Source organism: Mustelus asterias, chromosome 7 (genome assembly GCF_964213995.1).
Source record: "Mustelus asterias chromosome 7, sMusAst1.hap1.1, whole genome shotgun sequence".
Taxonomy (NCBI): domain Eukaryota; kingdom Metazoa; phylum Chordata; class Chondrichthyes; order Carcharhiniformes; family Triakidae; genus Mustelus; species Mustelus asterias.
This window is the reverse complement of record NC_135807.1, coordinates 83,290,003-83,303,893: the sequence shown is the minus strand read 5'-3', so window position 1 is coordinate 83,303,893 and position 13,891 is coordinate 83,290,003. Positions and strand designations below refer to the sequence as shown.

Genomic DNA, 13,891 nt, shown 5'->3' with positions numbered 1-13,891 from the left:
AGGCCTGTTTCTGAGCTGTAATTTTCTATGGTTCTATGTCCATGTGTGACTGGGCCCTGGTGCCTTGGACATCACTGAGTCGGCCACACCTTGGAAGTCATCAGTCATGGTATGGACATTTTGGCCCAGGCTTTCCACTGCAGATGCCACCCTTGCAGTTTTTGTCTGGGTACCACGCACTGCTGGCACCACCTTCCGTGAGATGAGGCTCCCAGACACCTCTAATTGTGCCTGCAGTTGCTGGAAAGTCACTGATACTCTTTCCCATAAAGCTTCACTCTGCTTTTGCATCCCTACAATTGCTGGGATGAACATTTGCAAAGGCATGACATTTGACAGTTTTCTAGGAGCCATTAACACTCTGACTGGCTGCTCCCTTCGATGTTCCAGCCTCCACCTGATGTGCAATTGCAGCAGAAAATGGTAGTTCTCACCAGAGAATGCCCCAGAAGCTTGTCGCCTAATGTTTCCCACTGAGGCGAGCATCTCTGCGCTGGTGCTTGCGAATGCGGTGATGAGATTTCAGTGTCTCCCCTAGAGCTGAGGCCCAGGGTACTCTGAGCATTTGGACAGCAGGATGCAACCCCAGGTGGCCCAGCCTCATCTGATGGAAAATCTGTTCGACAAAGTACAAGGGTACTTTGGTCAGCTGGTGGGAATATCAAGGGTGTGTAGGGTGATAAAACTAATGAGATAGGTTATCTGGATCACGGAGCTTTAGACTCTTATTTGCTTCGCTCGCTATTTCCAGGGACCTCTTCTAAGCCCCCACCCATCTTCACCCGCTCTCTTGTGCTGAAGGCAATCTTATCCTGTGGGAACACAAAGACAACAGAGTGAGAGGATGGCCTGACTAGGATTGGGGGTTGATACCAGGTGGCATGTGTGGGCCTGGCCAAACATGGGGTGTGATGTTGACTGACTGTGGGGGGGTCCTCATGGGGATGCAGTGTCACAATATTAGAAGGTATTGCAATGAGATAGAGGGGATTGAAGGTGAGATGCAAGGGTTGGGGCATGAGTGATGCCAGGGTCATGGATGTGGGCACACAGCCATGCAGATCGGAGGAGGTCCTTCATCTTCTTGCGGCATTGGATGCCCATCCTGGTGATGTTCCTGAAATTTACTGAATCTGCCGCCGCTTTGCATGCTTCAGAGACTTCAGATGATAGCAGCCTCCTGCCAACTCTTGGGAAGAGAGTGGCCCTCCTCTCCTCCACAGCTTCCGGCATTCTCTTCACCTCGGCATCCAGCAACCTGTGCCCGACCTTCACCCTGCCCTGCTGCTGTCTGAACTGAGAGCGGCTGCTGCAGACAGCATTGAAATACTGCTCCTAATTGGAAAGAGCTAACTGGTGATTCCCCACTGCAGCCAAGAGCTGTTGGGCAAGTCCAGAAGTCAGCTTAAAATATGTGACGGGAAGAGCTGGCCCATGTAGCATGTGCTGAATGGGGCGTGCAGATTGCTGCTAGCGTCTGTGGGGAACACTCTGATTTTCCCCCTGACCTGGACATGAGGAGCTCGATCAGGAGAATCACGGCCTGTGTAGCAATAAGTGGAAAAATAACAAGCTAATCTTTCATTTGGAGTAATTTCAGTGAAGTTCTAACTTTCTCTGAAATAGCCACAAAACACCAAAGATGTCTTTTTTAGTTTCCAATTGTAGGATGCTCCAAAAGATGATGTTAAGATCTTTGAATAGAATAAAGATTAAAGAAGTTTTGTATAAAATTAAGTTAAAAAAATTGGATAAAAGGATAACTGATAGGCATGCAGTTGCCTGGAGGGTTTTGATATGCGAATTAGCTCCACAGCAAGGAAATAAGTGTTTCCTTAATTGACGTGGGGAACAATGGAGTACAGGATTTTAGGTGTTAAAACGGTAGATCAGTAAGTTTAAAGTGGAGATATAAGAATGCAATTCACACTTATATGTGAAAAGCCTGGTCCAGGGCAAGTCATTTAGAAAGAAGGAGGTGAAAAGGGAAAAGTAGCCAGTTAGTTTCTCAGAGCTCCAGAGAGGGCAATATATAGACCAGTGAGTCTCGCGTCGATACTGGGCAAGTTGCGAGAGTCTATTATCAAGGATTTCATACCTCGGCATTTGGAAGGTAGTGGTATAATCAAACAAGTCAGCATGGATTTACAAAAGGGAAATCATGCTTGGCGAATCAATTGGAATTTTTTGAGGATGTAACTAGTTGAGTTGACAGAGGAGAACCAGTGGATGTGATCTATTTAGATTTTCAGAAGGCTGTCGACAAGGTCTCACATAACAGACTACTATGTAAAGCTAAAACACATGGGATTGCAGGTAATGTCTTGAGATGGTTAGAAAGCTGGTTAGCAGATAGAAACCAAAGAGTTGGCATAAATGGGTCTTTTTCTGATTAGCAGTCAGTGACCAGTGGTATTTGTGCTGGGACCCCAACTGTTCACATTATATATTAATGGTTTGGAAGATGGAACTGAATGTATTATCTTCAAATTTGCAGATAATACAAAGTTCTGTGGGAGGGTGAGCTGTCAGGAGGATGCAGAGATGCTTCAGTGTGATTTGAACAGGCTGAGTGTGCGCGCATCTGCATGGCAGATGCAGTATAATGTGGATAAATGTGAGGTTATCCACTTTGGTTGCAATAATAGGAAGACAGATTATTACTTGAATTGGTGTAAATTGAGAGCAGTGGATACTCAACGAGACCTTGGGGTCCTCATGCATCAGTCGCTGAAAGTAAGCGCGCAGGTACAGCAGGGAGTAAAGGCGGCAAATGGTATGTTGGCCTTCATAGTGAGAGGATTCGAGTATAGGGATGGGGATGTTTTGCTACAATTGTATAGGGTGTTGGTGAGGCCTAGAGTATTGTATGCAGCTTTGGTGTCCTTATCTGAGGAAGGATGTCCTTGCTACAGAGGGAGTACAGCAAAGGTTTACCAGGCTCATTCCTAGGATAGCAGGTCTGCCATATGAGGAGAGACTAAGTGGATCAGGATTATATTCACTGGAGTCTAGAAAAGTGAGAGGGGATCTCATAGAAACTTAAAATTCTAACAGAGTTAGACAGGGTCGATTCAGAAAGAATGTTCCAAATGGTGGGGAAGTCCAGAACTCGGGTTCATAGTTTGAGGCAAGGAGAAATTTCTTCAACCAGAGGGTGGTGAATGTGTGGAATTCACTACCACAGAATGGAGTTGAGGCCAAAACATTGTCTGATTTCAAGAAGAAATTAGATATAGGTCTTGGGGCAAAAGGGATGAAGGGATATGGGAAGGAGGAGGATCAGGATATTGAATTCGATGATCAGCCATGATCAAGATGAATAGCGGAGCAGGAGTAAAAGGCCTACTCCTGCTCTTTGTTTCTATGAGAACAGCTGAGAAGTAAAACAGGTTTATTTGGTAGCAAATGCTATTAGCTTTCAGAGCACTGCTCCTTCGTCAGATGGAGTGGAAATCTGCTCTCAAACAGGGCAGAGAGACACAAAATCAAGTTACAGAATACTGATTAGAATGCGAATCTCTACAGCCAACCAGGTCTTAAAGATACAGACAATGTGAGTGGAGGGAGCATTAAGCACAGGCTAAAGAGATGTGTATTGTCTCCAGACAGGACAGCCAGTGAGATTCTGCAAGTCCAGGAGGCAAGCTGTGGGGGTTACTGATAGTGTGACATAAATCCAACATCCCGGTTTAGGCCGTCCTCATGTGTGCGGAACTTGGCTATCAGTTTCTGCTCAGCGACTCTGCGCTGTTGTGTGTCGTGAAGGCCACCTTGGAGAACGCTTACCCAAAGATCAGAGGCTGAATGCCCGTGACCGCTGAAGTGCTCCCCCACAGGAAGAGAACAGTCTTGCCTGGTGATTGTCGAGCGGTGTTCATTCATCCGTTGTCGTAGTGTCTGCATGGTTTCCCCAATGTACCATGCCTCGGGATCTCACGTGAGAACACCATGTACCAGGTACACGGTACCTACTCTTGCAACTCGGCCATCTACCAGGTACACGGTACCTACTCTTGCAACTCAGCCAATGTTGTCTACCTGATACACTGCAGGAAAGGATGTCCCGAGGCATGGTACATTGGGGAAACCATGCAGACACCACTCCATCTGACGAAAGAGCAGCGCTCCGAAAGCTAATGGCATTTGCTACCAAATAAACCTGTTGGACTTTAACCTGGTGTTGTTAAAACTCTTACTCTTACCAGTCCAACGCCGGCATCTCCACATCAAGTAAAATTCTCCCAGGGCATAGAATTCTAGGCTCCAAGTTGCTGTTTAAAAACCTCAGAAATACTATGCTGAACTGAAGGAAGACTTAAAGGTAACTCGTGGGTGGTAACTATTTTATTTATTCGTCACGTGTGCTTAAATTAACACTGCAATGAAGTTACTGTGAAAATCCCCTAGTCGCCACACTCAAGTGCCTGTTCGGGTACATTGAGGGAGAATTTAGCACAGCCAATGCACCTAACCAGCATGCCTTTTGGACTGTGGGAGGAAACTGGAACACCCGGAGGAAACCCACACAGACACGGGGAGAACGTGCAGACTCCACACACTCCGAATATTTGCTAGATTTAGCTCAAAGGCTTATATTGTGTGAGATGTTGATACAGCTGAAGTGACTTCAGAGTTCAGGAATGTAGATAGATGGGAACGAAGTTAATTCGTGTGTGCGTTATTTTAGTTAAATTTGTTTTGCATTGTGGTTTTTCTGTTGTCTATGTTAAGTCAATAAACATTCTTTCATTTGAATGCTTACAGTAAGACTTGCCTTTCCTCACTGGTTTGCATATCTTTCCTCTCATTATATCAAATTGTAAAATAAACATTTAAGAACCAGTGTTTCAAGTTATTGTTCTGGGTTTTGGGATATCCTCACATCTAGCATCAGCGGGGTTCATCACAATGCCAACTGTTAAAATCCTCTAACTCTTTGTAAATCCGAAATTTAAATAATGGCACGAATGACAATATAATGACAATAATATGAACAATATATATAAGTGAATGTTTAGCAGGTTGAGCTCAATCACTGTAGTTTTAAAAAAAGAGAAAGATTTAATCAAAAGTTAATGGTTGAAGTTTAGTGTAATATGTTCAGGGTTTCCTTAACACTTACTAGGCTTGCGGTCTTGCGATGAAGATGCTTTGTTTTTTCCAAGTCTCCTTTGAGTTGTTTTGCTATTGTCTTGTATTCTTGCACTCTACCAAGGGTATCCTGCAATTCAGTTGTGCTTGAATCCCACTCGTTTTGCAACAAAATATTCTTCTGTGACCATCGTTCCAAATCGACATTGTAAGATTGCTTGGCAATATCCAAATCATTGTGCAATTGTGCTGTATTTTTTTCACTGGCTTGTAGCTATAATTTACAAAGAACGTATTTTATCAAATAGCTATGCCTCTGCAGCATGAAATTCTATAATATAAATTTTGAAAAAAGTCGTATTTTGAAGTTTTTTATCTTATACTCATCAGGACATTTGCAAGGATATCAAATGCAAAGGGAACAACTATTCAAACTCAAGTGAAGAGAGTGCCGATTGATTGGCAAGCGGACACTGATTGTTGGAGGTGTTTCCATGGAGAATGCTCCAGTTAATTGATGATTGACAGCTAAGTGCCAAGCTTTGTTTAAATTCAAATCAGGCATGTAGTCTCTGATCGGTCAAGACATTGCCCTGGGGAATGAACCGGAGAATGGTTGTTGCCTATTTTGCTCAGTTGCAACAAGTGCAATGTGTGTACTTGCTCTGTCTGCAAAGAACAGGGCTTTTTGTATTACAGCTTCCAGCATGTGTAATGGACTAGAACCTCACACTGTACAAAGAACAAAGAACAGTACAGCACAGGAAACAGGCCCTTCGGCCCTCCAAGCCTGTGCCGCTCCTTGGTCCAACTAGACCAATCGTTTGTATCCCTCCATTCACAGGCTGCTCATGTGACTATCCAGGTAAGTCTTAAACGATGTCAGCGTGCCTGCCTCCACCACCCTACTTGGCAGCGCATTCCAGGCCCCCACCACCCTCTGTGTAAAAAACGTCCCTCTGATATCTGAGTTATACTTCGCCCCTCTCACCTTGAGCCCGTGACCCCTCGTGATCGTCACCTCCGACCTGGGAAAAAGCTTCCCACTGTTCACCCTATCTATACCCTTCATAATCTTGTACACCTCTATTAGATCTCCCCTCATTCTCCGTCTTTCCAAGGAGAACAACCCCAGTCTACCCAATCTCTTCTCATAGCTAAGACCCTCCATACCAGGCAACATCCTGGTAAACCTTCTCTGCACTCTCTCCAATGCCTCCACGTCCTTCTGGTAGTGCTGCGACCAGAACTGGATGCAGTACGCCAAATGTGGCCTAACCAGCCTTCTATACAGCTGCATCATCAGACTGCAGCTTTTATACTCTATACCCCGTCCTATAAAGGCAAGCATACCATATGCCTTCTTGGCCACCTTCTCCACCTGTGTTGCCACCTTCAAGGATTTGTGGACTTGCACACCTAGGTCCCTCTGTGTTTCTATACTCCTGATGACTCTGCCATTTATTGTATAACTCCTCCCTACATTATTTCTTCCAAAATGCATCACTTCGCATTTATCCGGATTAAACTCCATCTGCCACCTCTCCGCCCAATTTTCCAGCCTATCTATATCCTGCTGTATTGCCCGACAATGCTCTTCGCTATCCGCAAGTCCAGCCATCTTCGTGTCATCCGCAAACTTGCTGATTACACCAGTTACACCTTCTTCCAAATCATTTATATATATCACAAATAGCAGAGGCCCCAGTACAGAGCCCTGCGGAACACCACTGTTCACAGACCTCCAGCCGGAAAAAGACCCTTCGACCACTACCCTCTGTCTCCTATGGCCAAGCCAGTTCTCCACCCATCTAGCCACTTCTCCTTGTATCCCATGAGCCTTAACCTTCTTAACCAACCTGCCATGTGGGACTTTGTCAAATGTCTTACTGAAATCCATATAGACAACATCCACGGCCCTTCCTTCATCAACCGTTTTTGTCACTTCTTCAAAAAACTCCACCAAATTTGTAAGGCACGACCTCCCTCTTACAAAACCATGCTGTCTGTCACTAATGAGATTGTTCCGTTCTAAATGCACATACATCCTGTCTCTAAGAATCCTCTCCAACAACTTCCCTACCACGGACGTCAAGCTCACCGGCCTATAATTTCCCGGGTTATCCCTGCTACCCTTCTTAAACAACGGGACCACATTCGCTATCCTCCAATCCTCAGGGACCTCACCCGTGTCCAAAGAAGCTACAAAGATTTCCGTCAGAGGCCCAGCAATTTCATCTCTCGTCTCCCTGAGCAGTCAAGGATAGATGCCATCAGGCCCTGGGGCTTTGTCAGTTTTAATGTTCCCTAAAAAACCTAACACTTCCTCTCTTGTAATGGAGATTTTCTCTAACGGGTCAACACCTCCCTCCGAGACACTCCCGGTTAACACGCCCCTCTCCTTCGTGAATACCGATGCAAAGTATTCATTTAGGATCTCCCCTATTCCCTTGGGTTCTAAGCATAATTCCCCTCCTTTGTCCCTGAGAGGTCCGATTTTCTCCCTGACAACTCTTTTGTTCCTAACGTATGAATAGAATGCCTTGGGATTCTCCTTAATCCTGCCTGCCAAGAACATCTCGTGACCTCATTTTGCCCTTCTAACTCCCCGTTTGAGTTCTTTCCTACTCTCTCTGTATTCCTCCAGAGCTCCATCTGTTTTCAGTTGCCTGGACTTAACGTACGCCTCCCTTTTCATTTTAATCAGATCCTCAATTTCCCTGGTTATCCACGGCTCTCGAATCCTACCTTTCCTATCTTTCCTTTTTACAGGCACATGCCTATCCTGCAGCCTTATCAATAGTTCCTTAAAAGACTCCCACATGCCAGACGCGGACTTACCCTCGAACATCCTCTCCCAATCAACATCCACCAATTCCTGCCTAATCCGGCTATAGTTAGCCTTCCCCCAATTTAACATCCTGCCCGTAGGACAGCACTCATCCTTGTCCATTACTATCCTAAAGTTAACAGAGTTGTGGTCACTATTTGCCACATGTTCCCCTACCGAAACTTTGACGACCTGACCGGGCTCATTTCCCAGAACTAGGTCCAGTATAGCCCCCTCTCTAGTCGGGCTATCTACATACTGTTCCAAATAACCTTCCAGTAAGCATTTTACAAATTCCTCCCCGTCCGGACCCCCAGCTCTCAGCACTTTCCAGTCTGTGCCAGGGAAATTAAAGTCCCCCACTACAACAACCCTATTTTTTCTGCACCTATCCAGAATCTCCTGACATATCCTTTCCTCCACTTCCCGTGGGCTGTTGGGTGGTCTGTAGTACACCCCCAGCATAGTGACCTTTTTTATAATATAAACTTTTTTATAATATAAACTACATATATATATATATCCATTACTATTTGTAAATTTTAAACTTGGACCTTGGCTCAATGCAATCTTTAAAATGGTTGAACTTATGTCTATCTGTGGTCCTCGAACAAAAGAAGCCACTTCACAATTTTGGGAAAACTCACACCTTGTTATCGTGGAGGAGCCACAAATGCTCACCTGGGGAAGGAAAATCCCAACTTCTAAGGGAGCTATACAAAGGCCATTTGCATTTGGTAACCCATGCTTGCCAACAGAAGACAGAGGATCTACTAAGGCAAAAGGCCCTTCGAGTATTCCTTTCATCTCATAATGACTGGGACAGTTAGCAGTCTTTGAGGCCCAGCTGAATTGCAGACATTGGATACACACCCTTTGTTGAAGACCTGGTGGAGAGATGGGGCCGAGTGGCCTAACATTCTGGCTTGTGGAACAAGTAATATTGCCTTTCTGAAATGTATGGCTCAGCCTGCTGCTTTAGCATCTGTTTGGCAGCCCACACAGAAGGAGCTCTGCCTAGGCTGGACATCTTGGTCCATCTACCCTGCTTCTGCTGGAAGTGCTGTATCATTGTCTATAAAACCAGTGGCACGGTAGCACAGTGGTTAGCACTGCTGCTTCACAGATCCAGGGACCTGGGTTTGAATCCCGGCTCGGGTCACTGTCTGTGTGGAGTTTTCACATTCTCCCTGTGTCTGCGTGGGTTTCCTCCAGGTGCTCCGGTTTCCTTCCACAGTCCAAAGATGTGCGGGCTAGGTTGATTGGCCATTCTAAATTGCCCCTTAGTGTCCCGGGATGCATGGGTTAGAGGGATTAGTGGGTAAATATGTAGGGATATGGGGATAGGGCCTGGGTGGGATTGTGGTTGGTGCAGACTCGATGGGCCGAATGGCCTCTTTCTGCGCTGTAGGATTCTGAGATTCTATGATCTGTGTGTGCCTATTGCAGTGAATGGAACACCAGCGGAAAAATGAATTTTACAGCACTGGTTTTTAGTTCACCCCGACTTCTGTGAAAGAATTTCTCATTGGACTTTGATTCTAGACACCGGAACTCACATGAACCAATATTTATTTTCTCTGTAGTCTCTGTATTGTAAACACATCTTTACTCTATGCTTCTCTTTATTGTGGAGCACACATTATGAATCCTCCTTCTCTCATTTTGAGTAGGTGCAAATAAGCTAACCCTTTGAGTTCACCTCATCTCAAGTTTGCTGTGCGTTTATTAACGGAAACTTGGATCGCACAAAAACCAAGGGGTTGGGGAATACCCGACCACTTATAAAGGAGGAAACAAATCAAAACACTTATGTTTACAGGTGTGTGGTGGGGAGAAGAAATTAGCGCTGTTTAAATGAAAACCCCCCCTCCTGTCTGTGACACATGCGCAATTGTGCAACGCTAAACTACTGACAATCCAAATTTGTAATTTTTACCACTCAGGATTGTTAAGCAAATGTTGTCCAATCACAGAATTCTCACCCCTCAGGCTACTCGCAATTGACAAGGTACTGACCACACTCAACCTGCTCATACTTGCAAAACTCAAAACAGTTTCCAACATTAATTGTGATTCTGTGCTTGGACAAGGTTTGATAAACAATCCTGAGTCTGCAAAGAATTATGCTGACAACCAATTTAGGATTATCATCAGGGCTCTCAGTGTGGCACACCTCTACATGCTAGAAGCTACATATATTAATACACAAAGCTCTGTTCTTTGCAGACAGAAAGAACATTGCACCTGTTTCAACTGAACAAAATAGGTGACAGCCATTCTCCGGTTCATTCCCCAGGGCAATGCTTTGACCGGAGTCAACCCGCCTGGTTTGAATTTAAACAATATTTGGCAGTTAACTGTCAGTCATCAGCTAACTGATGCATTCTCCATTGCAACAACTCTACCAGAGTCCACTTGTCAACGAATCAGCACTCTCTTCTCTTGAAGTACAAATTATTGATCCCTTTACATTTGGTATTCTTGTGAATGTCCTAATGAGTGCAAGACAAAAGCTTCGCCATGTGCCTTTTTTCAGTGATACTCAAGTCCCATATTAACAAATAACAATTTAGATTTTGCTTCACTCAAAATGATTTCAAAGTTTATTTTTGCATCTTGGTTAGAAAGGGAAATATCAACCCCCCCCCCCCCCCCCCCCCGCCCCAGATGCCAGGGTCACTGCTAATGATGCATGTGCATAGATACCAATTGAAGGCAGAATCAAATTTGGCTACATGAGCTGAATTTTCCATGAAGGTTCGGGCCCCAATGTCTAGATCATATGCAAGCTCCAAGGCTACTCCGCTGCAACTCCTAAAGGCCCATCTTCACATTTACCATTCAATTAAGGATGGTCAGCAGATAGGCAAGTGGGAGGCCCAACCAAAAGGAATGCAGGAAGATCAGGATGGCAGCCCGACTGGGAGAGGTTTAAATAAAGGTGCTCATGAAGGCAATGGTGAAAAGAAAATGACAAAGTAATGGCAGAGGCCCCAAGGTGAAGGTTTGGACACCCATGTGGCTGCTGTTTAATCTCTGGGAACATTGCAGTCCCCTGATACGGCCAAGTAGTTGATTCGCCCATGGTCTACTCACCTTCCAGTGAAAGGTCAGCTACGTAGCATTGGCAGGCTTCTGGCAGAGCAAGAAGCCGGTACAATGCCCTAAGTTTGCAGGATTGGGAGAAAATTATCTTTCATTTGGACATTTATTAGCTTAATTGTCTGCTCGACTCCATGGAGCATCACTAATTACAATGGCAGCTTGCTCTGGGAAAATCGCCAGGAGCTGGAACAGGGTTGGGAAATTGTTTGACAGGGTTTCCAGGTATTTTACTAGCATATAGCACTTCTAAAACAGTCAGCAGGAAGCCTTGAAAGACAAGCCCCATGTCCCTGAGTTTGGGTAGCACAGTGGTTAACATTGCTGCCTCACAGCGCCAAGGGACCTGGGTTCGATTCTGGCCTTTGTGAAGTTTATATGTTTTCCGTGTGTCTGCATGGTTTCCTCCGGGCGCTCCGGTTTCCTCCCACAGTCTAAAGATGTGCAGATTAGGTAGATTGGCCATGCTAAATTGTCCCTTAGTGTCCCAAGGGTGTAGGTTAGGTGGATTAGCCGTGGTAAATGTGTGGGGTTACGGGGATAGGGTAATATACAAGGTACTGACCACACTCAACCTGCTCATGCAGAGGGTAATATACTTGATCAGAGAGTCGGTGCAGGCTCCAAGGGCTGGATGGCTTCATTCTGCACTGTAGGGATTCTGAGGAAATGCCAGCCAATATCAATTATTGAGGATCGCAACTGCATAATGGCCATCTAACAGGGCGCTACTGCAGGGTGAATAGTTCTCAGTCAATAGTGGCCCAGTCAAGGGGACTAAGTAGTAGTTATGTTAATAGAGAAAGTAGAAAGCCAAAACCTTTTTATGTCATTTTCAAATTATTTTTCGAGCAGTTTTCAATATTATGGAATATTTTTTGAACTACTATCTAAAGTTCTGCTCACACTCAGTAATTTGAATGTGCAGTATCTACTTTGTCTTTTACCAACCTCTTCCATGAGCATTTCCCGTTCATGTGCAAATTCTTGAACGGACTTTTCAGCTCGGCTCAGCCGATCTTCTTGTGCACTGCCAATGATCCTTTGTTTGCAAAGTTCATTCTGCAGATCTTTCCATTTTTCATTAAGTCTGTTGATCTCAGCTTCCTTAACACCAAGCTGTTTATTAAAAATAAATCACTTATGTAATGCACATTGCACATTATTGTTTTTTGTCAGCTAGGTGTTAGGCATGTATAAAAACCTATCGTTGTACTTAAATCTCCAAACAAGACTAATGATAAATCCACAAAAATGTAAATTATCCATCTGACTTCTACTAAGCACCCATAGGGAAACATCCACTTTCCTAGGGTCAGAGAATTTAGGTTAACAAGGTTTAGGTCTTCACAACGTGCTCAGAAAGGTACTGGTGGAATTTAACTTAAAACCTTAACACAATCCAGTACAAGCCATAGTAAACAGCTGGTGGTTAGCCAACCAGGACTATTCCACCATTGGGTCACAAGCTGCAGAGCTATTTAAAGTTGAGTGGGAAGAGTTGCAACCCCAGAACATGTCTGCTTCGCCACTCCTGATTAATGAGTCAATCACTTTCAGAGGCCCGGCTGAGTTCCATCTCATGAGATCTGTTATTGGCCTGAGCTATTATCATTTACCACATTCCCATAAAAATTGGGAATACCCCGCACACCCCCCTTTCTACAATAAGCCGAGCAATTACAGGTACGATTGGTGGGATTTTCTGGCTGCGCTCACCACAAGACCGTAAAATCCCACTCGAGGTCAATGACCTTTGAATGGTCCTGTCCTGCCTGCTATGATTCCTGTGGTGGGCGGGATGGGAAGATTCTAGCTACTGCAATTAAAATGGAATAAAATATCATTCTCAAATTGTGACTGCCCTTCCTTATTTATAATGTTACTATTTTACTGGAAATTGAAATACTAATTATGCCTCAACTGAACCTTGCTACATATTTCTTAAATAGGTATTTCATTTGAAAGAGTTTTTCAATGGAAATGCAAACAAAAGCCAGGCTATTTCTGAAATGGGCAGCCAATTCACAAATCATCTTACACCTGGATGGCAGATTGAACCTCTCATTTTCTGCATACAAAGTATTCTGCCAGTTTACCCTTTCTAATCTAAAGGTATGCTATTCACTAACTTCACACTTAAGTATGCTTCCAGTTGCTTGGGGTCTCAGTACAAGCAAAGATCCAAAGGTATGGTTTGACTGAGGTTGTGGGCAATGTGGGGAAAAGATTTTCTAAAACTTGTATAATGTAGGTCCAGTGTAAGGCCATCCGTCCAAGTTGACCAATTTTTCCCTTTGTCACTTAAATAATGATGATGATGAAATTTTCCAATGCTGTGAACTTGTCTATTCCTTTTTGAAATATTTATATTTTAAACCACCCATGCTAGCAGTTTGTATCACATGTTGATCATCCTTGTTCTAATGACATTTTCACTGAATTGTCTATTCACTGTACCTTGCTTTATACAGTACCTCTGCTTTCTGGTGTTTCTTTCTCTATCAAATGTTCTCAAATATATTGATTATTTGAAGAATAGAACTTATATAGTGAATAGTGGTATAGTTTTATATTCACAGTGTTGTTTATACTTTCTTCATTTGTATCTTTGTTGGACTGCACTGGTTCAGAAAAATAGGTTTGATAATACTTATTAAAAATTTACTTCGGGGAGAATTTTCACCATCTTCTGGGGTGTAAAACATACAGCTTGACTGCATTTCCAAATGATGAAATGTTGACAAATGCAACTGCATGATGTAGCTCAACTACAGTTATGTAGATTTTACATCTGATCAAAATTTCAGGAAAAGAATGCTAGATATTTTATTATGCTGGTAAACACTTATTCTTCCCTGA

At 44.0% G+C, this 13,891-nt stretch overlaps 1 protein-coding gene across 1 annotated transcript in view; it reads right to left on the bottom strand.

Moving 5' to 3' along the window:
• Positions 1-13,891, bottom strand: part of LOC144496129 (uncharacterized) — a 287,585-nt gene that overhangs the window by 86,367 nt on the left and 187,327 nt on the right. Inside the window, exons 15-16 of the mRNA XM_078217113.1 lie at positions 11,981-12,148; positions 5,126-5,368 (exon numbers count right to left, since the gene is read on the bottom strand). Coding sequence (XP_078073239.1) covers positions 5,126-5,368; positions 11,981-12,148 — 411 coding nt within the window. The remainder of the gene's footprint in view (positions 1-5,125; positions 5,369-11,980; positions 12,149-13,891) is intronic.